Below are 26,590 nucleotides of genomic sequence, written 5' to 3' on the forward strand. Positions count from 1 at the left end.
TCTTTGTCTAAGGGTCCTCCTTAGACACTCAGAAACAAAGAAGCTCTCCTCACACTCAGAAACAAAGAAGCTCTCCCTGCTCTCTCTGTGATGGGAACACTAGTTCTAGCATCCTGCAGGCTTCCCAGCCCTGCTGCTCATGGCGGAAATGCTGCCACGGTCCAAAAGCCTCCTTGACTCCTGGAGTCCTCCCTGATGTCGCTTTACACCCCATATTCAAATCTGCCTTCAGAATACTTATGATCACTCATGAGATGGTAAGTGTTTAAAAACGGACTCTCTTAAATGAAAAAAAATAAAAACTGATTTGTTGTGCTTGACAATTTCTGTGGTGTAATCACCCCCAACATGGCCAGTTTCAAGCTACTAGAAGTTTAACAACTGGATTGCAAAATTCCTGAAATTTAACGGTTGGCTTTCAGGGGCCAGTCCAAGCTTGCTGCAGGACAACACTGAGTTCCATCCCTAACCTGAGCACTTCTCACCTCCACCACTCCTCCCTGTCCTGGTCAGCATCATCTCTTCCGGGAACACTTCTGTAGCCTCTATTGGCTTTCATTTTTCAGCTACAGTGATTTTTGGAAAAGTCAAATTGTTGCTTCTTCCCCAACACAGCTGCATGGCTCCCTTCATCCCTCCTTCAAGCCTCTGCTTAAGGTCACTTTATTAAAGGCACCTTTTGCAAACCACCCTGTACGTAACGTCAATTCTCCCGTCTACTCTGACATTTTAATTTCTCTTTTCCTGATTAATTTTTATTTAGCATGTATTACCATAAGAATTATACCGAATACAGGCAGCCCTAACTTTTCATGGAGTGCAGGATTGCAAGAATGACTGTGCATCCAGAAACCCAGGAAAGCAATCTCCACATCCAATCAGAAAAACAGTGATCATTTTGTGACCTTTACAATGTTTTGTCAAAATATCGGAAACTCTCATACTGTCAGTTTCAAATGTAGAAGGCAATAAAAAATAATAAATGAATATTTATTAGTACACCGTAATTCAAAACATTGGAAACATCGAGCGTTCAAGTATTTTATTTCTTTGTAAAAATGTTTCAAGAGTAGTTGAGAGAGTGCTTACCTCCTTCTTGTACACTTCTGATATGGAGCAAGCATCCTTTCTACCTGGGTGTTTTATCACCTTCCTAAGTTTGGATTTGTTTCTAGCACCTTAGCATTTGCATTTTCAGTGTGGTGAAATCTCTGCAAAAGTTCCTTTCACGTGAAGATTTTTGCTGTTGTCACATCCTCAGGGACACCTTCACCCTATTTGTCAGCACCCCATCCCATATCTGTTAAATTCACCTTCTCTAAGTTCTACGGGCTGCCTATCTGAAGCTTCTCAAACACTACCAGGATCTACGTTGCCTCCACCAGCTATTTATGCTTCTATAACGCCACTGACATTCAATTTGAACCTTACCTCCAGCATTTTCACTGCTCATTTATTCACTGCATTTTCACTGTGGTTGTCCAATCTGTCTTTCAATTATTGGTTTCCCGAAAATGTCACGCGGGCTCATCACCAGTTACATGAGGTTGCAGTCTTGTGTGAGCCTGTGCCCCTGGTCTGTGGATTTCACAAGTGCCTCTCAGTTTTTCCCCCTATGGTGAGACAGGATAGCTAGAGGGGACTGGAGTTGGGTGCTTGCCTTCCCCAGGGAGGTTAGGCTCTGATCAAAGTCCAGCAGATTAGGCTCTGGTAAAATAGTTTCTCCTGAGAGCTGGGCTTGGTAAGAAGAAAGAGCACTCTGGTGTTTTTCAAAATGGTTCACTTTCCCCTCCCCACCCCACAGGAAGCATAAGTGAATATTTCTCTCATATTCACTCTGAGGACCTAATCAAGCTCCTGGAGGTAAAACTCACAACAGTGTTGGAGTTCCCTGTGACTGGGTCCTCCTGGAATCTGGAATCTGTTTCTCAGACTGGCCCACGCCAAGTCTCTAGCAATTCTTCAATTACAGTGCACGTTTTCCTACCCTGGCACTGGTTCCCATGGAGGTTTTGGCTTCAGGAAGTTGTAATTATCTATATCATTTTATCTAACTTCCAGTGTTGGAGACAGTGGTCTGTTCTGTGACCTCATTTCTCTGACAGACCTAAGAAGAGTTGTTATTTCTTATTTGTTCATCTTGTTACTTGATGTTGGCTCTAGGGACTTTTTGCAGGGGTCATCCAGGAGTTTTGGTTCCATCCTTAAAAGCTACTACGATAACAAGACCTCAAACTTTCCACACCCAGAATTTCAGTCTCTGAAGATCCAAACTCAGTCCTTAGCTACAGGGCCCCATGGATCAGGGCTGTCCAATGAGGAAGGGCCATGGGAACCCTGGCATGAAGGGAGTGCCTCTGGGACAGACAGCAGGCCCAGAGCAGTCAAACTCTCTCCACTACTGCCCAAGGCTCCCAGGCGTGGGACCCCCAAAGTGGATATCAGCAACTTCCCAGGAGTGGCAACTGTGCCTGTTTCCTCTTTTACTATGAGGCTGTGCCAGTCTCGTGGCCTTTTCCTTCCATGGCAAATTCCCTCCTCAGATATCATGGCAGGTGGGGCTTCTCCTTTCCTGCAGGGCTTAGAGGCTGGGGTCTCCCCATGATAAACCTTTGAACAGAGGAGGCAATGGCCATAGCTGTCTTCCAGCCCACCTGGACAACCCTTGCCTCTTTATGCTATTGGGACTCACAGGTGAGTGCAGCCTGTTCTACCAAGGTGTATTTATATGTAATATATCCTCACCCTCTCAGCCCATCTCACCCATTTCTATAGATTTCCATTTGGGAACATTTTCTTCTCTCCCATCCCAACAGGAGACAAGATTTGGAGCACCTTTTCCATGAGCATCTGTGCAGACTCTTACTGGGATGTGCCTTTCCCTAGTCATAGTGATTTTCTGAGGCCATGCTTGTACCATGACCCTGGTGCTAGTAATGACTTCGTGACTATAGAACTGGACACATGACCCACACTCATCATGTGGTGGTACCTGCACACCCCCCAGCCATTGGCCAGGATTGTTGCAATTGCATCATAAATCCTCTAGGACAGAGAGTCTGTTTTTTAAAGGTATTACCAAAACACCACCTAATAACTATAACATCTAACTTTTGGAGGACAGTCAGCAATTATTAAGGAATTTGCATATGTTAATCCATTTTATCACCATAGCAAACCTCTGAAGTTGATATGATTATTATTTCCATTTTATATTTGAGAGAACTCAAGAAGCAGAGATGTTAAATAGATTCCCTTAGGTCACACAGCTAGAACTGATAGAACTAAATTCAAATCTAGAAGTTCTGATTCCTAAGACCACAAGCTTAACCTTTGCTCTTCTCAAACATCCACTGACTCCTCACTTGTCCCACAGCCTTATCTCATTATCTGCACCTTGTGTCATGAGTGCAGGGCTATACTTGACAGAAAGAGAATTTTAGTTCATGGTTCCCCAGGCTCCTGGTTTTCTCAAAAATTCAGGCTGTATCTGTACTGCACAAAGTCAACCTAAATTTGAAATTCAATTCTCCACATGATTTCCACAACATTTTTCACTCGAATTGTATCTATGCATCTAATAGATCTTCAATGAAGGATTGGAGTTCACAGGAAGTCATCTTGCTGCTTTAAGTAGAGATTCTGCCAAAGTATGGAAACTATTCTATCAATATTTGAGTCATATATTTCAAATTATAATTTTTGAAGGCATAATATTTTGTGACTCATCTTTCAGGTTAGCTATTACTTTCATAAAAGGAAACATTTGTCTTTCAACTATTTGTGCTTTTTACCTTAAACTACACTTCTTAAGATAGTATTTCTATTGCAACATTTTCAAACTATTTTGTGTTATAGTTTTTGCCATTGCTATATTTATACCTATTGTCATTAGTTTTTTTTTTTTAATTTTTTGTTATACTTTAAGTTCTAGGGTACATGTGCACAACGTGCAGGTTTGTTACATATGTATACATGTGCCATGTTGGTGTGCTGCACCCATTAACTCATCATTAGGTATATCTCCTAATACTATCCCTCTTTCCTCCCCCCACCCCATGACAGGCCCTGGTGTGTGATGTTCCCCTTCCTGTGTCCAAGTGTTCTCATTGTTCATTTCCCACCTATGAGTGAGAACATGCGGTGTTCGGTTTTCTGTTCTTGCGATAGTTTGCTGAGAATGATGGTTTCCTGCTGTATCCATGTCCCTACAAAGGACATGAACTCATCCTTTTTTATGGCTGCATAGTATTCCATGGTGTATATGTGCCACATTTTCTTAATCCAGTCTGTCATTGATGGACATTTGGGTTGGTTCCAAGTCTTTGCGATTGTAATTAGTGCCGCAATAAACATACATGTGCATGTGTCTTTATAGCAGCATGATTTATAATCCTTTGGGTATACACCCGGTAATGGGATGGCTGGGTCAAATGGTATTTCTAGTTCTAGATGCTTGAGGAATCACCACACTGTTTTCCACAATGGCTGAACTAGTTTACCGTCCCACCAACAGTGTAAAAGTGTTCCTATTTCTCCACATCCTCTCCAGCACCTGTTGTTCCCTGACTTCTTAATGATCACCATTCTCTCCCTTCAAAGGAACACAGCTTCTCGCCAGCAATGGAACAAAGCTGGATGGAGAATGACTTTGGCGTGTTGAGAGAAGAAGGTTCCAGACGATCAAACTTCTCCGAGCTAAAGGAGAAAGTTTGAACTATTAAAAGTGAAGGCCATGGAGTGTGACAACCTGTGTTCTAGTTCTAAAAGCTGGGTGATGTTGAACAAATTTATTATTGCCTGTGTGCCTCAAGTTTCCTCACCTGTAAAAAAAGGTTAATAGTAGTGCTAATTTCCTGGGGCCAGACTGATGAATTAATAAGGTAACTGACATAAAATGCTTGGCACAGTATCTGGAGCACAGGACATCTACAATAAACACAGCAGCTACTACCCTTCATGTCATCTAGAGACTAGTTTCTTGTTTTAAAGTGTAATTTGGCATCGATTAACGTGATTCTATCATTTTTATATTCATTTCTGTGAGTGTGGAGAAGGAGGTGATGATTTCACCCTCTGTGCATCTGCCACATTGAAACAGAAATTTGGGTGGAAATGTGATGACTTTTACAATTTCATTTGACAATTACTCATGATAGGTGAAGGATTACAAGCCCAGCATGGGAAAGAGAGGCTTCCAGACAGGTCTTTCTTAGTCATAGATGATGCAGGAGAAACCATTTCTCCTACCAAGGAAGTTTTTCTGAAGCACAAGCATATCAGGGAAGCAGTGAACTCTTCCTGTACACAAATGTAATTATAGCCACAATTTTTTGCTTATAATTAAATATGAATCAAGTCTTCTGTATGGTTTATATTACTCTTACCACATCACTACAAGGTGCATGTTATAACTTCCATTTACATGTAATTAAGTTAGGGCTTAGAGAAGTCAAGTGTCTTGCTGAAAGTCACACAGCTGGAGATTGTAAGAAAAGGAATTCATCTACAGATGGACAAAAAGCAGGGTAAAGAGGATCCAGAAGGAGTGACTGATCTCAGAATGTCAGAGGTAGACCAAGTACACCACATAAGCTGGGTCCCAGAAGTCCTGGGAAGCTGGGAGAAGGCCACTGGTGGGAAACTCAGCATGCAGTAGGAATGCATTTAAAAGCAATATTTGAGTTCCCTCTTCACCTGGCACCATGAGTATCAATAATAACCTACTGAATCTCAGGGATATATAGTCATTATCTCTTTTGATGTTCACCAAAACACGGCAGTGAGACTTATTATCCCAAGGTTAGAAGGCAAAACTGAACCTAGGTAGGCCCAGTAACTTCCCCAACTCCTTAACACATCTTCTTAGCCAGAGTATTTATTCTCCCGCCCTCCTCAGTTCCCATCTGAACACAGTGATGAATGGAATAGGTGTTCTGTGTACAGAGCAAAGAGTATTGAAATTGATGTGACTGCCCCAGGAATCTGCCCTCCAAATTCTCCCCCATAATAAGCCTATACCCTTTCCATAACCCATAATCCCCATCTCACCCCACAAAACAGATCCTTATTACCCTAAGCCCACTTCCTCTCCTGGAAGAAGTCAGGAAATAATTCCTTCTTCTGGGTGCAGGCACATGAAAGTGCTAAGGGCCACCTGAGACTGAATTTGGGTGAAGTTTTGCCAGTTATATTGATAAAGGTTTGGAATAGGGAACCATTTCAAGAGCAGACCTGGTTCCTCTCCAACACTGAGCAGGTCCTGTGATCCCTCCTCCTGTCCCTAAATGAGTAGTACTTGGTTGAGGCTAGTGCAGAATGAGACCACAAGCCAACCACATCCTGGGGTCTTGAGATGGAGAGTTTAGGAAACATTTCATAACTACAGATCCTTCTTGGCTTAACAGCCCCAAATGGCAAATCACCAAGAAGACATAAAGATGGGGTTAGGAGTAATGTGGAAGGAAATCAGACCTCAGGTGGGAAGGAAGCATTATTTCTGCTAAGCCTGTCTGATTCTCCTGAAATGGAGCGTGAGTAACTGCTTGCATTGTAGCTGCTTGCTGTGCCTGACTTCTATTTCACAATCCAGAAGCAGGTTACTGCCTCACTCCATCACAGCCACTTCCTCTTGAACTCAGGGAGGTAGGGCTTGTCTTGTCTCCTCAGAGCAGAGTCTGCGATCTTCTCAGCACAGACGTTTGGACAGAGCAGGCTCTTAAGTTCTCCAGAATGCCTGTCCCAGCCTCCTGGTCCCACCTTCCTGGTCCTTTCCTGCTGTTGACGCTACTGCTGGGGGCACTCACAGGTGAGCATTGCCTTGGGTTAAAATCTTTTTCCCTGCCCACTGAGACATGGCCTGCCCCTGGACTTCCAGGGATTCCAGACAATGACAAGGGCTGCCAAGAAAGGCCAAGGATTAAATAGGCCTTGACTGAGAGCAGAAAATCAAGGAGCTGAGTGCTTTCTCTGTGCATCTGCAGCTGGCTACCAGAGGCACTGAACCACAGGATGATTCAACCACCACTACAATTACTTACATTTTGATATTTCAATTGACAAAGCAGAGAAAAATCATTATTTAAATCCTTACCAGTGCTGAGGCGCTAGGGTCAAGCAACATTCCCAAGGCCACAGACTGAGCTCAGAGGCACCCTAACAGGGTTATGTGACTCCAAGCCCAGCCCTCTCTCTTCACCACTGTGAGGAGATGAAGTCTGTAATGGTGCTCACTTGAGATGGCCAGTGGTGTAGTGTGTCCTGGGAATGTTCAGCCACAGTTCTACCTAAGGGTGCTCCTCACTGTGTCCTCTGTTCCCCCATGCTCCTCCCTCCCCTGTGACCTGAATCTTACCACCCATTTCTCTGTGACCGCTTCCTCTTTAAGAAGTTCCACATTTGCTGCTTACTGGGTCCTATATTCCTTTCCTAGGGCTTCCATGACAAAGACCTGCCTGCTGTGCAGCTAAAACTACAGACATTTACTTCCTTGTGGTTAGGGAGGCTGTAGTCCAAGATCAAGGTGTCAGCAGGGTTAGTTTCTACTGGGGTCTCTCTCATTGGATTGTAGAGGGCCATTTTCTCTCTGTGTCTTAACATATGATCTTACTGTGTGTGTGTCTGTGTCCTCATCTCCTCTTCTTTTGAGAATATCAGTCATGTTGGATTAAGGCCCACCTCTATGACCTCATTTAACTAAATTCCCTCTTAAAGACCCTGTCTCCCAAACTGTAACATTCAGAGGTGCTGGGGATTAGAGCTTCAACACGTGCATTTTGGGGAACACATTCAGCCCATAACAGGTACTACAACCTCCCTTGGTTCTCTTAACTTTCCCTTGGATAATTTCTTTCCCCTTCCCCAAGACAGGCAGGATTGGAGGCTCTTTCCTTGTGCAGCCTGGGAGAGCCCTGCTTACTGCATCCAGGCAAGTTGCCGGTCCTGATCCCTTCTCAGGCCATGGAGCCGACCCCAGAACCAGAGGGCTGAGTACAGCAGCCCCTCAGTTCCCCACTGGGCCCTGCTGTGATGTCACCTCACAGGCCCTAGAGGGCAGGGGTCTCACTTTTCAAATGACTTTTCTCACACGTACACTGTACACAAATGATAGCAGTAAGAGGTTAACAATTGAGCTCTTCCTACCACGTAGACACAGTTACTAGCATTTTGCCCGTTTTAACTCCACTAATCCTCACAACATCCCTGTGTGAAAGCTACAACTATTATTTCCTACTTGCAAACAAGGAGTCAAGAAGAGGGAAGAACTTCTCCATTCATTGTCTTCTACCTCAGTCAGTGGAGCAGCTGGAATTCAAGTCCAGGTCGACCAGCTCCAGAGTTCATTCTTTTAGTCATGTTATGCTACTAGCAGAGATATTAGAAAATGCAGGGAAGTAAACGTAGAATTAATTATTGCCTACCACACTATTTAGCAACAACCAGAGTTACAATTGTGATGTATGTACTTCTAAGTTTGTTAATAACGTGTTGGACGCTTTCTATGGGCCAAATATTTTCCTGAGATTTTAACGTGTGTTGTAATTTTATTTAACACACAAAACAAACTTGTATACTATCACAATAGGTCACACTTTACTATATATTTGTGAATGTATCTATATGTGTGTTTATACATATGTATATATATGTATGTATTATATATATTTGCAAATGTGTGTATATATGTGTGTGCATACATATGTTTATGCATGTGTGCATATAAGTAAGTGTACAGGCACACACAGGAGATTTCATTTTTTATCATTGTTTCTCCAAGTTGCTAATGTCAATGAAATTGTTAATAAAATATTTTATTTTTACTTGAGAAAACTATATCTACTTATCATGTATATCATATTAATGAAATATGTGTACATTTCAGAATGACTAATTTGAGGTAATTAACATATGAACTACCTTGTATGTATGTCATTTTTGTGGTGAGATCTCTTAAAATCTGCTCTCAACAATTTTTGAGAATACAAATCGTGTTATGAACTCAAGACTCCATATTGTACAAAACTGTGGAACTAATTTCTCCTAATTAAACTGAAATTTTGTATCCTTTGACCAATATCTCCCAAAATGCACCCTCTGCCTAGTGCCTGGTAACCACTATTCTACTCTCTACTTCTATGAGTTCAACATTTTAAAATTCTACATATGAGGGGCATTATGCAATATTTGTCTTTCTGTGCCTGGCTTATTGTACTCAGCATAACATCTTCCAGGATCATTTATGTTGTTGGAAATGACAGGATTTCCTTCTTTGGTCAGGCTGATTAGAATTCCATTGTGTATATACCACATTTTCTTTCTCCATTTATCTACTGATGGACACCTAGGTTGAGTCAATATCCTGGTTATTATAAATAATGCTGCAATGGACATGGGAGTGCAGACATCTCTGTGACATGTTGATGTCGTTTCCTTTGGATATATGCCCAGTGGTGAGATTGCCAGATCATATGATAGTTCTATTTTTAATTATTGGAGGAGCCTCCATCCTGTTTTCCCTAATGGCTCTACTAAATTACATTCCCACTAACTATATGCAAGAATCCCCTTTTCTCCACATCCTCTCCAAAACTAATTATCATCTTTTTAATAATAGCCATTCTAACAAGTGTGAGATGCTAGCTTACTGTGGTTTTAATTTGCATTTATCAGATGAATAGTAAGGTTGAGTATTTTTACAGGCCTGCTGGTCATTTTAGTTTATTCTTTTGAGAAATGGCTCTTAAGATCTTTGGCCCATGTTTTAGTTGGATAATTTTCTTAATATCGAGTTGTTTCACTTCCTTACATATTTTGTATATTGACTTTTCATCAGATGTATGGCTATCAAATACCTTCTTCCATTCTGCTGGTTGTCTTTTCACTTTGTTGATTGTTTCCTTGGCTGTGTATAAGCTTTTTAGTTTGTTGTAATTTGTTCATTTGTAATTTGCCATTTGTCTATTTTGTTGTTGTTGTTGCCTGTGCTTTGGGATTCATATCCGAAAATTCATTGCCCACACCAGTGTCATGGCACTTTTCTTCTAGTACTTTAACAGTTTCAGATCTTACATTTAAGACTTTAATACGTTTTGAGTTGATTTTTGTATGTCATATGAGGCAAAGGTCTAATTCATTCCTCTACACATGGATATCCAGGTTTCCCAACACCACTTTTTGAAGAGACTGACCTTCCCCATTGTGTCTTCTTGACATTTTTGTCAAAAGTCAATTGAGTGTAAATGTGTGAGTTTATTTCTGGGCTCCCTGGTCTGATCCGTTGGTCTATGTGTCTATTTTTATGCCAGTGCCATGCTGTTTTGATTACTATGGCACGGTAGTCAATTTTGAAATCAGGCAGTGTGATGTCTCCAGTGTTTTTGCTCAAGATTGCCTTTTCTAGTCACAATTTTCTATGACTAATGTGAACCTGAGGATTGTTTTGTCCATTTCTGAGGAAAATGTCATTAAAATTTTACTAATAATGAATTGAATCTGTACATCTCTCTGGGTAGTATGTACACTTTTAACAAAAGTAATTATCTAATCCACAAGCATGAATATCTTTCCATTATTTGTCTTCTATTTATTTTTCATCAGGGTTTTACAGTTTTTTGTGTGGAGTTCTTTCATGTCCTTCGTTAAATTTGTTTCTCGCTATTTTAGCTTTGTTGATAGTAATCATGAATGAGATTGTCTTACTGATTTCTTTTTCCAATAATGTCATAGTAATGACAGTAATATACATGATAAATAGGTAAATAAAATAGTAAATTAATCAGTCATGAGTGAAGATAAAATAAGGTATGTGTATATAACTTTTTTTACCTTAGAGAAGTTTTCATATATTCCTATTATGGATGTTTTTGTCTGCAAAAGATGTGCACATTTGTCAAATGCTGTTTTACATCAAATGAGATAATCATGTGTTTCTTCTCTTTCTTCTATAAATATGGTGTACTACATTGTTTGTCATTTGTATATTGAAACATTCTTGTATTCCAGGAATAAATACCACTTGCTCATTGTATATATTCCTTCTGTTATGCTGTTGAACTCAGCTAGTATTTGGTTGAGGATTATTGCATCAACAAACCCAGTAATAGTAATGCCAACTGGTAACAGAAAGGTGTGCAGCTCTACCTGGCAGTGATCTTAATTTTGTGTTTTCATGGAAGTTTAGATTGCAATGAGCTCCATTTCAGATAAGCAGAGCATGGCTCTGGGACAATTTATGGTTAATAATTACAACAGGAGAGTATGCTCCTCAGATCTGGACTCTAAGCCAGGAGAGCCCAACAGATAACCAGAAATTTGTTGTTGTAATGGAGTATAGCAAAGGCCGAGAGGGGCATTATATTTGCCTCAAAGGCCCTGGGGAAAATGTGTGGCCATCATGAGTGGTTTAGAGACTTCAAGAGGCATGAAAGACATTGCCAAAATCTCTACTTTTAGGTTGATCATTTGAAGACACAAACAGGAGTGGTTGTTGCTTTTAATTTATAAGTAAAATTTGTAAAGAAGAATATGTTGCCACTGGCACCCCAAAACAACTTAGAGATGCTGGATTATGTGTCATTAATATGTGTATCACTTGAATCTCCTTTGAAGAGGTTGTTATCAGTTTATGTCATCCTGTGCCCTTGAAGAAACGTGGATGTCATTATCGATATTGGAATAGGTCTACACCTTAGGATAGAGTCTTGGTCGCACTCCAAAAGGCAACGCAAAGCTGTACATGGCACAGCACAGGAAAGCCATCAGGGTAAAAAGCCTTCTTAAATTAAAGTAGCCAATCAAAGTAGCAAATCAGTAAGGCATGAACAGTCACAGGGCTTCTCCCAGGAACTTTCCACCCCAATTTAGAATGATTCTATCCTCATTGCCGTTAGTGTTGAAAATGGTAGAGTAAGTCTTGCTGGTTGAGTCTTAAAGCATCACTCTAACAGGGCCATGAAAAGTTATTGTAGAGAGGCATATGAAATGGAATGATTTATTCTATTCACAGGTCCTAGAGGGGGTGGGGCATGCCACACAGGAAGCCATATGGGTGGAGTTCAGGGAGTAGCCTCAACCAAGCAGAAGAAGAGAGATGGGAAGCAATTACCTTTACTGGGAGTCATGATGGAGGACACAAAGAAAAAGCACGGTGGGTTTTACTAGAGTGTTTCAGTGTCACTAGGTCACAGCAGAGGAGGACAAGAAGAGGAATTGTGGCAGGGACCAGCATTGTCACACTGATTACCTCATCATGTGTTTAGGGTGCTCACAGCTTGTTTGTGGGATGTTGAGGCATCAGGAAAATACGATCTTTTTTAAATGTACACATAACTGGACACCTTTATTTCTTCATACAACTTTTAGTTGCCATGTAGCATCCTTTTATTTCCACCTGAAGCACTCCCTTTAGCATTTTTTGTAGGTAAGGTTTAGTAGTAATGGACTCTCTTTGCTTTTGCTTATCTAAGAATATCTGAATTTCTCCCTCATGTTTGAAGAACACTTGTCTTCCCAGGTATAGAATTCGTGGTTGACAGGTTTTTTCCCACGTTCAGCATTTTAAACTTATCATCCCGCTGTCTTCTGGCCTGCAATGCTTCTGAAAAGAACTCAGTTGATAAATCTTATTGAGGGTTCCTTGTATATAAGAAATCACTTCACTCTTGCTGTTTTCAGAATTCTCTCTTTGTCTTTGGTTTTTCAAGAGTTGGAATATGATACGTATTATTGTGGATCTCTGGGCTTGTCCTTGAGTTAAATTTGCATTTCCTCAGCATCTTAATTTCTAGATTTAAGAGTTTTATCAAGGTTTGCAAACATTTTGGCCAATATGTCTTCAAATAATCTTCTGCTCCTTTCTCTCTTCCCTTTTTATTCCCCCTGGGACTCTAATAATGTTATTTTGATTCATTTGATTATGTCCCTCAATTCCCTTAGATTCTGTTCTCTTTATTTTATTCCTTTTTTCATCCATACTTCAGTCTCAATAATTTCAATTATCCCATCTTCCAGTTTTCTGATTTTTTTCTACCAGCTCACACCTGTTGGGGAAATCTCTAGTGAACTGTATTTATTGTACTTTCAAATCCTAAGTTTCCATTTGATTTGTTTTATAATTTTTATTTCTTGATATTATTTTGTTAATGCATGTATAATCCTGTGGTTTTAGTTTTTTATCCATTGTTTCCTTTAGCACATCAATGGCGTGATCTCGGCTCACCTCAACCTCCGCCTCCCAGGTTCAAGCAATTCTCTGGCCTCAGCTTCCCAAGTAGGGATTACAGGCATGCATCACCACACCTGACTAATTTTGTATTTCATAGAAACGAGGGTTTCTCCATGTTGGACAGGCTGGTCTCAAACTCCCAACCTCAGGTGCTCGGCCCACCTCTGCCTCCCGAAGTGCTGGATTATAGGCATGAGTCACCGTGCCCAAAACCACTTCAAACATTTTGAAGACAGTGGTTTTAACATCTGGGTCTAGCATCAGGGCGGACATCATATGTAAGAAAGGTCCTTACAAGAAGGAGGAAGGAGATTAATGCCTAGAGAAGGACATGTGAGGATGCAAGCAAGAGGTTAGAGTGATGGGAAGATGTAACTGCAAAAAAGGAACATGGGCAGCCTCTAGAATTTGGAAAGGCAAAAAACAGAGCCTCCAGAAGACACATAGCTTTACTGACAACTTTTTTAAAAATTGCGCATATGTAAAGCGTAACACATGATGCTTTCATGTGCATGTATTTAGTGAAGCAATTGGAGACACCCAGCATCTCCTATAGTTACCCTGCACATGTGTGTATGTCAAGAGCACATAAAATATGCTTTTAACAAAAATACTGAATTCAACACAACATTTTTAATTGGAGGCCTCATATTGTACCTTCATTCTCTGGACTTCTTTATCAACCATCTGCAATTTGTATTTTCTGACCTACATCTCCCCATCACCTCCCCCAATTTCACCCCTAGTCACCACTGTTTTATTCTCTACCATTGTGTATTTTTCTTTCGTCATTACCCCTTGGTTGTACCACAGTAACATTATTTTGGACTCCTGACCTCTGCAACTATAATATGATAAATTTCTTTTGTTTTATGACACTGAATTTTGGTAATTTGTCCCATCAGCATTAGGAAATTAATGTAATCTGATTAAGCTATGAGTGAGCAATCCCTAGGGGCTTAAAACATTGTTGTGTTTACATTTTAAGCTGAATATTCACTGTGGGTGAGGATTCTGCATGCTATTGTCATTCATGCATTCAGGCTGATGGAGCAAACGAACACCGTCAGAGTCTCCTGGGTCTCTGTGGAAGGCAGAGGTTAATCCATAGGTGCTCTTGCAGTTGAATATACAGCCCACAAATTATACCCATCACTTCTGCTCACAACTCAGTGGTCTAAAGAAGTCATAAGGCCTTGTAGAATCAATGCAATGGTCCAGAAAGTACAACACTCCATGTGGCCAGAGAGTGGAGGATCATACATCTGCCAAGGCATGACACTTCCAAGGAGGGCTCAGGAGCTCCACTCAGGTCCTCAATCCAAAGTGCTACCTTGAAATTGAACCTCTGTGCTTCCATGTCTTTACATGTAATACAGTCATATGTTACAGGCTTGTTGTGAGGGTTAAATGAGATAATATACAGAGTGTGCTGAGCTCAAGGCCTGCTCTTTGTGTGTAGGCAGTCAATGAAAGTCATTGATAAACACTTGAGGAAACCCAGAGGATCATGTAAGGATGAAAAAATGACTGCTTTGTGCTCCTTTTCAGGAGTGTTGGGTGAGGAGGAGCTGCAGGTGATTCAGCCTAAGAAGTCCGTGTCAGTCACAGCTGGAGATTCGGCCACTCTGAACTGCACTGTGACCTCCCTGATCCCTGTGGGGCCCACCCTGTGGTTCAGAAGAGCTGGACCAGGCCGGGAATTAATCTACCATCAGAAAGAAGGCCACTTCCCCCGGGTAACACCTGTTTCAGACCTCACAAAGAGAAACAACATGGACTTTTCCATCCGCATCAGTAGCATCACCCCAGCAGATGCCGGCACCTACTACTGTGTGAAGTTCCGGAAAGGGAGCCCCGACGTGGAGTTGAAGTCTGGAGCAGGCACTGAGCTGTCTGTGCGTGGTGAGTACAGCGCGGGCCTCCTTCGTCCCCTGGTGTGTGACAGTAAGTCAATAATTACATTATCCATTCTTAGAGCAACAATCAGGTGTGGTGGTGGCTGCTCATTTTCATGATCTGATGTCATCCCTTCTCCAGATCACATGAGTTGAGGCTTGGAGATGTCATGGTAGTTGCTCGAGGCACCACAGCTTATGTTTGATGGAAAAGACGGCATCCCCAGTCTGTGGCTCTACAGTTCTTGTCTTTCCAGTCTGACCCAGCCCTTTGGTTTCATAGACGAGGGAACTGACAATTTGAGTGACTTGCCCAGGCACAGGTCTGGACTTTGCCTTCTGCTTCCAGAGAAGGCTTCCCCCTCAGGGTGGCCCAGTCTCTTCTTTATGCAGCAGGCACTCACTGAGACCCCACTGTGCACCAGGCTCTGCCCTGGATGCTGTGCAAACAGCAGTGAATGAAACAGCCCAAAGCACTTCCCCACCAAGCTTACATTCTCTTCCCTTCTAATGAAGAGAAATCCATCCAGGGCATGGAGAGTGTAAATCGTGTCTTTCTTTATTTAATCTTCAGAAACACCCCACGGGGAAGATTCCTGGAAGGTATATTCACTGTTAAATCTGATGGCCTGGTGGGAGGAGATGCCAATAAGTTTAGCATTTGCTGCGGGTCCATTTGGGAAACCCTTGTGGGATTCGGGGACTGAGTCACACAGTCACCACGGGCTCCGAGCAGAGCTGCATCATCTCAGAACGTCCCTCACCTCAGGAAAGAGGTCCCACAACTGGGTGACTTAGGAGTTCCCCATATAAGGCAGCAACAAGGGTCATTTGGGGTTTCCTGCTAGAGGCTCAAGAACCTCGTCCTCACTCTTGAATTCTGGAACGTCAGCACAGGAAGGAACTTCAGACCATCCAGCCCAACCCCCTTTAAAAATGGGAGACTGAAGCCAAGACATGACGGGGCCTTGTCCATGGTCACAGGGCCAATTACTGACAGAATTGGAGCCAGAGTCCATGTCTGAATCGAGGCAGTCTCCTTCCTTCCCCAGTGTTGGATGCTGTCTCCATAGAAGAGCCGGGTGCATCATAGGTGCTCAATAAAAGCTCCTCAAACAGAACCACAGGTCAGAGAGCCAGCATTTCTCTTTTCATCAGTTTCCCACAGGTTCACAATGCACCTCACGTGCAGACACTAAAGTCTGTTGGTGATTGGAAAACTTCTCCCATGAAAATCTTTCCATATGGAGATTCCATATCAGGACATAAAGGCTTGCTCCATTGTTTAAAGCTGCTGAATACTCCAATTAATGGAAATATCAAATTTTATTTTACAGTCTTCTGTCAATGGATATGTAATTTATTCCCAACTTTGAGCTACTAGAGCAATTCTTCAGTGGATGACCTTATACATGTGTCACCCTCTTCAGATGGGAAATTCCAACTGGACGTGACTTTCCTAGGCCAGAGGATATGTATGTTTTCATATTTGAGAATATTGCCCAATTTCCCTCCTAGATGATGTAGCAATCAGGGCTCCCCACAACCCTTGAACATAGGTGGGGAAGGTGGCTTTATCCTGATTGTGCAGGTATCACAGGCAAAGGCACGGAAGTTTCCAGGTGGTGTCTCCCCAGCCCAGGCAATCACAGCCGGTGGCTCAGGTGTGATTCAGACTGGCTAACTCCTAGAAGGGTATTCACCCCTCTTAGCCATGCTGCCGGCCTAAATGATTCTCTTGATGAGACAGGAGGGAGGCAGAGGGAGGCAGAGGGAGGCCAAAGACCACCAGTTGTGCCAGAATCTCCTTAAAACCAGTGCTATGGGGGAGGAGCTATTTGTTGCCTCCTTTAAAGATGAAGACACTGAGGCTCAGAGAGGAGACCTGAGTGGTGAGCAGGCTGGGGAGCCAAAGTTCATCCCCACCAGACAGACTTACAGCCCCTGTCTCCGCAGCACTCACTCAGCTTTACTTTTTAAAGTGTGGAGTAATGCTCCAACCTTCTCTTTCCAAACACTTGCATTATTCAGTTATACAGCAAAACCTATCAAAAGCAAAACAGACTGAAATATTGGTGAAAAGAATAAAAATACGGGATAATTCACAAATACTTAAAGAGAGACCTCTGTGTATCTGTAAAGTCTGGGTTAAAGATAGTTCTGTGTTTATTTTTGAGAAGCATCTTCTGTGTTTGATCCAAAGCAGAACTGCTTCCATTGCCCCATTTAATCCTGGCTACATCCCAGGAAGTAGAAATGCTGTCCTCCTATTTTGCAGATGAGGAACTGGGTGTGCCAGGCCACCTGTCTCCTGAGCTGAGCAGCCTGGTTGCAGCTCTCATGGTGGTGCCACTTTGCCATTTTTCCCTGTATTGGCTCTATAAATGCCCTCTCAGAGGTTGGTGAGCTCTCCGGGGGAGGCCGGCTAGGACCAGTTATTAACATGGAGGGAGACCAGTCAGTAATTTTGTTCCTATGCCCAGACTGGTGGAAGCCACCCTGTGTGGAGAGGACTGTGAACTCAGGCCTGGACTTCCCTCTGGGCCCTGCCCCTACTCACTGTCTGACCATGGGCTGGTTCTCACCTCTCAGAGCTGTTGTGGCCTGAGCTGTAAAAGGAGAATAAGGAGACTGCCCTCCCGACATTATTAGAAAGATTAAAGATTAATGTCCATGAAGGTCCTTAACATGTCACACGCTTATCGTTAGTGATGGTCATCTCAGTCATGTCTCCTGTTTATCGATGCTCCTTTTGCAGCCAAACCCTCTGCCCCCGTGGTATCGGGCCCCACAGCGAGGGCCACAGCTGAGCACACAGTGAGCTTCACCTGCGAGTCCCACGGCTTCTCTCCCAAAGACATCACCCTGAAATGGTTCAAAAATGGGAATGAGCTCTCAGACTTCCAGACCAACGTGGACCCCGCAGGAGAGAGCGTGTCCTACAGCATCCGCAGCACAGCCAGGGTGGTGCTGACCCGCGGGGACGTTCGCTCTCAAGTCATCTGCGAGGTGGCCCATGTCACCTTGCAGGGGGACCCTCTTCGTGGGACTGCCAACTTGTCTGAGGCCATCCGAGGTAGAGGACCCTCAAACCCAGCCTAAGCCCACTTCTGGCTGCCAAGCCCACTCCCCTCTCCACAGGCTACTGCTCTAGATCTTGAATGGCCCAGAATCGAATCCCTGACGATGCTGCCCACCTGCCATGCACCTAGGTGTGCTGGTCACTTACCATCATTTAAATGGCAGCTGTCAGGGGACCAGCAACCACGTGCCAAGCTCTGTGCTAGAGAGTTTCATTTATTTCACCAAGAGCAACTACAATTAGTGAGCACCTACTGGGAGCCAAATCCCTGTGTGCTTGGTGATTTCACTGATTTTGCTACTGTTCTTACCTTCCAACTGCATGCAAGGGGTTGTGCTTATAGATATCACTCATTCTTAGCCTAGTAGGAGCTACCAGTCCTTCAGCACCTACTGTGTGCCAGGCACTGTGCTTAGTAATTTCACTCATATGCAAAGAGCACCCTCAATGTCTGAGCACGTGCTGCCTGCCTAGCACTGTCCTGGTGAGGCCCTCGCCGTGGTGGTGGGAGCTACATTATGGAGCCCTCCCTGTGATCTGTCTGTGCCACAAGGTCAGAGCTTCTGCCCTGTGCTGTTTCAGTTCGACCCACCTTGGAGGTTGCTCAACAGCCCATGAGGGCAGAGAACCAGACGAACGTCACCTGCCAAGTGAGGAAGTTCTACCCCCAGAGACTGCAGCTGACCTGGTTGGAGAATGGAAATGTGTCCCGGACAGAAATAGCTTCGACCCTCATAGAAAACAAGGATGGTACCTACAACTGGATGAGCTGGCTCCTGGTGAACACCTGTGCCCACAGGAATGGTGTGGTGCTCACCTGCCAGGTGGAACATGATGGGCAGCCAGCGGTTAGCAAAAGCCATGCCCTGGAGGTCTCAGCCCACCAGAAAGAACAGTGCTCAGATACCACTTCTGGTAAGGTTACTTCAAATTTTTAATTTTTATCTTTTTCTTTCATGTTAAAATTAATATTTATGTTTGTCATAAAATAAGCTAGAAGCCTATAAATATAAAGTAGAATTTTAAAGTCAGCATCATTCTTCCAAACCTCACCCTCCAAGAGTCATCACTATTAAGAGTTGGAGGTACAACCTGACAGACTTTTTGACATAAATGTATACTGAATGAGGAAGAAAGGAGGCAAAGGGATCCTGTGTTCGTTGCATTCTGCATCTTGCTTTTTACCCCTGACAGTTATTACATTCCCGTTTTTCATCAGCCACCCTGTCTCCTTCCTACTCCTTCTGACCTCTACCTTGTCTGTTCCTTCCTAAACTTTTCCATTCATATCTGTGACCTGCCCCCAGCAGACTTCCGCATCTGCTGTATGAATTTCAGAAAGACATGTGGAGTCTAAGCCTGGACCAGGCCCCCAGGTGACCATAAGTGGTAAAAGCATGGGCCTCATTTGGGTCCTGATGATGATATTTGACCAATAACAATCACAACAGCGCTCTGCAGATTTATTATGTGCAAATTTCTGTTCATCTATGATCTCCTTTCCTGCTTCAACCATCCAGTGAGTCTGGAGTTTTACAGAAGGGGAAACCAGGACTTGGGGAGCAATAGGGGATATTGTTGAAGACAATTAGATCAAGGCATTAGACCAGATGACTGGTCCAAACTAATCAAGGAAAGTCTGAGGTCCTGAGGACAGGGTCACTACCAGCCTATAATGCAAATTTATGTTAGTTTGAGAAATGTTCCCTTTCTGCTGGGACACAAAATGTCCCAAGGATGTGAATTTGGCCAGTGTTCCCCCATCTATGACCAAAATAGATCTTATTTCCCTCTCATATAATACCAGGAGGGGTCTCTATTCCAGAAGACTTTTAGAAGGCCCAGGTTCCTTCCCACATACTCTATGGCATTGGCTTTATCTACTGGGTCAATGCTGGGTTGCTCATTTGTCCATGTCTCTGCCTGCTGGAAGAGTGAAGACAGGAAGTGGAGGACAACAATGTCCCCTATAATCAGAGATGTATGGAAGGTGCATAGTCACGTCCACTGCTCACCCAGTTATGCGTGCCCATGTAGTTGCAAGAGGAGTCCACAACTGGGTGATCTGATAATTGAGGACATTTTTTACAAAAACAATATCATTATGAACAATAAAATGTGAAATTTTTATACCATTAAATTTCATAAAATTGTTAAAATAATTCTCTCACATCACCTAAAATGTAGCATACATTCAAATTTCCCCAAATTTCTTTTGTAACCATTTTTCTGTGCACCAAATTTGGTTTCAATTTATCTTTAAATGTTTGGTAGTATTTTTCTATGAAGTATCTGTACCTCAAGAATATTTTGGGGTACTTTGAAATTATGAATTCACTTTCCTCAATAGTTTAGGGCTATTCACATTATTCATTTCATATTGGGTGAGATCTGGCAACCTGTGCTTTTCAAAGAGTTTTTGGTCCATTTTATCTATGTCATCATATTTCTGTGTGTAGAGTTGTTTATAATATCCCTTATGATCCTTTTGATGTCTGCAGGGTCTGTAGTGATAGCCCTCGTTTCATCCTGATATTTAAAATGTGCCATTTCTTTTTTCTTATTCATCAACCTTGTTATACTTTTTCCCATTTTATTGATCCTTTCAAAGGATCAGCTGCTTCAGTTGGTTTTTGTATTTTTTTTATATTTTAATTTCATTAATTTTCTGCTCTCTTCTCTTTTTATTAATTCTTATCTCTGGCTTGTTTCGGGTTTATTTTGCTCTACTTCTTATAGTTTCTTGAAGTGGGGGATTTATATTATTGAATAGAGATGTTTTCTCTTTTCTGTGTCTTTTTTTGGGGTCATGTTCTATGGCTGGGAGCTCATACTGAGGGGATGGGTCCCAGGTGCCTGGCCTCAGGGCTGTTCCTCAGTCCTCAGGTCCCTAACCAGTCTGCCTTCCTTTTTCACCTTGGAAGTTCTCCTATGCCTGCTCCTCATGTTTCCAGAGTTCTTAGTCTTGCTTCTCGAGGAGGAGCGGGAAGAGATGAATCTGCACCATCTGTCTGAAGCGGAATTTGCTTTTTAGACTTCCATCCACTCACTGGAGCTCCGACCAGGGCTGCCATTTTTGGGTGCTTTCAGTGTGCTGGATGTAGCATCCTTGCTCAAGTACTATGGCTGGAAATGCATGTTAGGTTGTCTAGGCTGGTACACAACATGCAAGATGCCTTATATGATGTGCTGCACCAGCAGTGTGGCAGCCTAGTGAGATTGTGCACTAGGGTGTGGTGAAGGTTCTCTTTTGACCCACAGTGATTTTGCAGTTTGGCATTCTTTGTTCAAGTAATACTCAGAGCCAGGTTTGTGCAAAACTTACTTTTCCTTTTTTGCTTTTTCTTTTGGTTTGGGGAGGTTAGTTATAGAGATAATTAGTTATGCTGCTGCAACTGTCCCCAGAAACCCAGAAGATGACTGATGATCAAAAGTTCTTTGACCCAAACATTCCCTCCCACATCTCAGGGTCCCGCAACTTCCCCATCAAGGCCCTGGCCCAGCACAGCAGCCTGTTGAAGCTGAGATTCATCCACCTCTGTGGTTCTGCTACTCTTACAATGATCCGGAACCCAATCTTCTATTCTTTCTGCCCTCTGGCTCCAGGAGATAACAATCTACACTGCTGCCAAGAAGTCCTCTGGTTTTCACACTGAGCCTTAATTCATGATAAGTTACTTTTAGCTTCTCATCATCTTTCCCCAAAGAATTGATGCCCAGCAACAGCCATCAAACATCTTAGTCCTCATAACTACCATTTCCCAATCCAGTTTCAAATGGCTGATGCCAAGGAATTTCCTTCCTACTTCACTGCCAGCGAAAGTTGTATTGATTGCACCATAGCTGCAAGCCAGGGCCAGCCCAGCTCCACTCACTACCAGCCCTGGGGTCCTCATTGCCAGCTAATCTTGATGAGTGGTCAGTTTCCAAACTTACATTTTAGAGTCTACTTTTCAGACCATTTCCATTGTCAGTTTTGCTAGGAGGTCAACTGGAGGTGGATACAGGAATTCAGGAAGCACGTTAGAGAGCTGTCAGGGTCAATATGCCTGAGGGACTAAGGCAGAAGTGTAGGAAAGGGACGTGCTGAGCCACAGTACAGGCAGGACAAAGACCCAGCTGATTCTTCAGAGAAGCCAAGGACTGAGAGAGTCCCTTAGAGTTGTGTTAATTGAGGAGAGCGGCGTGGCCTTCCTATTTTCAATTCAGCCAGTCTTTCTATGGGCTGCCCCATAGAAGGAGGAGTGAACTTGGAGAGTGCAACTCTCCTCAAGGGAGACAAAGTTCCAGAGAGCCACCCAGCTGAGAACTGCCGGCCTCCAACATTCCAGCCACAGATGCTGAGATCTCCATTCCTTCCTTAAGGACCCATCAGCACCATTTTATTTCCCAGAAAACATACATGAAAACAGAAGTAAACATAACTTCATTTGTTTGCTTTTAACAGCAAAAAAATGCTCATTGTAAAAATGCAAAGAATCCAAATGTGTGCTCCCCCAGACCTGTCTGTCCAACAGAGAGATTTCAGATGGCACCCGCTCTGGGGTCGAGGAGAGCTTGATGTCTGAGTCCCTTCCAAGCATGAGAGTCATGCTTTGACTTACCAGGGTGTTTTCTATCCAACACAGTATATTAGGCCCAGCCCCTCAAGGGCCTCCCCAGCTCTCAAAAACACGGGGTCCCCCTTCACTGCTGGGGCTAAACAGCGCAGCCTGCAAATCTTTCACTTTGAAGCCATCCTCATATAAACAAAAAGCATGTTAGTTGCTTGCTGCATGTAGAATCCAATTAAGGAGAGTGAGGTCTGATACAAAAAAAAAGTGAATTTATTCCAAAGTTAGGCTGGGGAAAGGGCACAAAGTGTCCTGCCTTTAAATGTGCCACTTCCCCTTTGGAGCAGAAAGCAGACACTTTCATAAGGTAATGGGGATGGGACCAAGGGCAGGGGTCCCTCTGCTAGTGCCTGGTGACTTAGCTACCCGACAGTTGAGTTGGCGCCATCCTGGGCAGAAGTCAGTTGTAAAAGTGGCCAAGGGGGCATGCTTTCCATATGCCCTCTTGGTGGATGAAAGTCTGGAAGCTACCCCTGGAGGTGAAGTTTCCGTGGTGGGTATGCTTTGGTGTGCCAACTTGCCAGGAGAGATCTGTCTTGGAGCACACAGAAGAACTTGCCCTGCAGGGAATATCTGGTGAGGGGTAGGTGAAAGGTTATATTTGCATTTCTGAAGGGCTAAGTAGGAAACTGGGAGCAGGGGGAAACGGGAAAGAAAACAAAGAGAAAATAAACTACCTCTTAGCAAACTGGGGGTACTCGATTATACTCATGACCCCTACCTGCCCTTTCATAATTGTTCCTATGACCCTGCAAAATTGGACTTGTCTTGTTCAAAAGGACACAGTCTCAGGAATCATCCTAAGGGACATGATGGGCTTCCGTAAGTTTGGATGCAAGTGACCTTGTGACCCTCCCTCAAGTTTCTGAACCTCAATCTCCCCATCAGAATGGAATAATAAACCCTGCCCTACAGGCTTGTGAGGATCAAGTGAGGGACTCGGGTGCCACACATATGAATACGTGAGTACACATTCTGTCCATTTTGTCCCTCCGGGAGGACAGCCTGGCAGCCTGGGACAGGGTAAGGGAATGAGGAATCTCTTTCCCTGGCTTCTGCCTTATGTTGCAGCTAAGGCAGCCAGGGTAAGATGTAGTTTCCAAAGATTTGGAGCAGTGACAGTCCCAGGTAGCCTCAGATGGGGTAAGTGGGGTCCTCTGGGATGGCATCCTGGGTAGCCCCTTCCTAACTTCTGTCTCCTGATTTCCAGGCCCAGTACTGGCTCCCACTGCTCCACTTCTCATAGCTCTCCTCCTGGGCCCCAAGGTGCTGCTGGTGGTTGGTGTCTCTGTCATCTATGTCTACTGGAAGCAGAAGGCCTGACTGTAAGTGTGGGGGATGGAGGCCTGACCAAGGGCTGCCCCAAAAGGGCAGGGCCAGCAGGAGGGCCCAGCCCACATATCATGCAGCATCAGGGTCAGTGGAGCTTAGAGAAGGTGACAGAGCTCCCTCCACATCCTCAGAACATTCAGGGAACCTTCTAAGAGGCTCCCAAACCCCAGTAAGTATGTGGGTGCTTGAGGAGGCATAAGCCAGGGTGTTCAAATGTTTTAACAGCACCCCAGGGGTCTCATGAGGAGGTGAGAAGAGGAGCCTGAATCAGGGGCTACTGAGTGGGTGGTCCCTTGCAGGCCATCTCTAGATTATTTGATGCTGAACTCCATGGGCCCAAAGGAATCCCCACTGTCAAGTAATGTTGAGAAACCACAGGTGGGCAGCTCTTAGGGCTGTACCCATTCTGACCCTCTTTATGCCTGAGTGGAAGCAATGAGGGAAGGAACACCAGGACTCGGGAAGAGGGCTGAGCCGGCAGAGTCCTGTCTCAGGGCTGCCTGTCCACTTGCAGTAGGCATCCCAGAAGGGGACCAGCACCGGGAATATAACAGCCTCCCAGGAAATGTTTCTTAAATGATGAGCAGATGATTAAATAAGGACATGTTATCCACAGCTCCTTCCCTCCTCCCCTGCCTCATGGGAGCCCCAGTCTCTGCCGCCTCCTTCCTTCCTTGAAGGGCTCTGACTGAAGAAGGGGCTGGTGAGAAGCTTCCTCAGACTCAGCTCCAAATGCCTCCCCTCCCAGGACATCTTCCTGCCCACAGGTTCCTGTTGCTCCTTTGCAGAGTCCTTGATTCTCCAGAGCAGTCTTCATTCATGGTCCTGAGCAGAGGCCATGGGATGGGGCTCTGGGGAGTGACTCATGACACCTCCCTAGGATGTGGGAAACACGCCAAATCTAAACCCATCAGGACACCTCTCCTCCATCATCTTGGACTGTCCATAAGCCACAAACTGCAGTTCAGATTCTCAAGAGTTATTCTACCTTCTGGATTCCTGCCTACCCAATTACCCAGCCTTGTTGAGATTCTCTATTGCCTGCTGAATACAAATTAACACTCATCCTGGTTTTAAGGAGAAAAAATGATTCTCCTTCCTCTTTGTTTAAACATATGATATAGTTTGGATATTTTTCCCCTACAAATCTCAATGTGAAATTTCATCCCCTACGTGGGAGGTGGGGTCAGGTGGGAGGTGTTTGGGTCATGGGGATGGATTCATCATGAATGACTTGGTGCTATTTTGGTCTATTAGTACCCACAAGATCTGATTGCTTAAAAGTGCCTAGCAGCTCCCTCTTCTCTCTTTCTCTTCCTCTCTCCCCATGTTACGCCAACTCCACTTCACTGTCCACTGTGAGTAGAAGCACTCTGAGGCCCTCCACAGCAGCAGATGCAAGTACCATGCTTCTTGTACAGTCTGCAGAACCAAAAGCCAAATAAACCTCTTCTTTATAAATTACCCAGCCTCAGGTATTCTTTAATAGCAACACACATGGACTAAGACAGTGTGCTACTCCTCACACCTAGAAAGAAAGCAGCTCGCCCTCCTCTCTCTGTGATGGAAACACTAGTTTTTCTATCATCCTGCAACCTTCCCAGATCTGTTGCTCATGGTAAAAATACCGTGACAGTCCTAAAGCCGTGGAGTCCTTCTTGATTTCTTCTTTGTTTATACCTCATATTCAGTTCTGCTTCAAAATGCTTACGTCCCCTGGTGAGATGGTAAGTGTTTGACAATTGACTCTTCGAAAGAACAAAGAAGGCTGAATTGTAGTGTTTGTCAATTTCTGTGGGGTGAATACTCCCAACATGGCCCATTTCAAGCTTCTAACACTTTAACAACTAGAATACACAATTCCTGAAAATTTAACAGTTGGCTCTCCTGAGCCAGTCCCAGCCTGCTCCGGCACACACAGGAGTTGTACCCATAACCTGCACACTTCTCACCTTCACCACTCCTGCATGGTCCCAGCCAGCATCATCTCCTCCTGGACCACTTACAGAGCTTCTGCTGGATTGCATTTTTCAGCCTCAGTTATTTTTTGGAAAAGTCAAATCCTGTCATTCCTCGGCTTCCTCCCCGCGACAGCTGCATGGCTCACTCTCTTCTGTCCTTCAGTTTATTAAAGGTAACTTCTGTAAACCACCCTACATAAAATATCCATTTTCCTCTCCACCCTAGCACTCCAATGTCTCTTAACTTGATTAGCTTTTCTCCCTAACACTGTATTATATTGTTATATATATTATACTAAATACAGGGCAGTCCTTACTTTGCATGGCAGTGCAAGATTATAAAAATGACTGAAAACACTGAGACCCTGGAAAGCAACTCTACATCCAAAGGGGAAAATAATGACTCCTCTGTGATCCTCATAATATTTATCAAAATATTAGAAAATATAATATGTCAGTTGCAAATGTAGACAGAAGGGAAA

The 26,590-nt window shown here is 43.7% G+C and overlaps 1 protein-coding gene across 7 annotated transcripts in view; it reads left to right on the plus strand.

The window, feature by feature from the left end:
• The first annotated feature begins 5,106 nt into the window (after nt 1-5,106).
• The window catches only part of LOC117068569 (signal-regulatory protein beta-1), a 52,169-nt gene continuing 30,685 nt past the window's right edge, over nt 5,107-26,590 (plus strand). Inside the window, exons 1-6 of one of the 7 annotated variants that reach the window (XM_033185929.1) lie at nt 5,107-6,808; nt 14,774-15,127; nt 17,879-18,196; nt 18,785-19,117; nt 24,026-24,140; nt 24,665-25,611. In XM_033185929.1, coding sequence (XP_033041820.1) covers nt 6,733-6,808; nt 14,774-15,127; nt 17,879-18,196; nt 18,785-19,117; nt 24,026-24,138 — 1,194 coding nt within the window. In that variant the 5' untranslated portion in view covers nt 5,107-6,732 and the 3' untranslated portion in view covers nt 24,139-24,140; nt 24,665-25,611. Of the gene's footprint in view, nt 6,809-14,733; nt 15,128-17,878; nt 18,197-18,784; nt 19,118-21,801; nt 24,141-24,664; nt 25,612-26,590 lie in introns of those variants that run through there. The other 6 variants (XM_033185928.1, XR_004431174.1, XM_033185930.1 and 3 more) reach the window with 6 other exon arrangements.

Source organism: Trachypithecus francoisi, unplaced genomic scaffold (genome assembly GCF_009764315.1).
Source record: "Trachypithecus francoisi isolate TF-2019V2 unplaced genomic scaffold, Tfra_2.0 Lachesis_group21, whole genome shotgun sequence".
Classification (NCBI taxonomy): Eukaryota; Metazoa; Chordata; class Mammalia; order Primates; family Cercopithecidae; genus Trachypithecus; species Trachypithecus francoisi.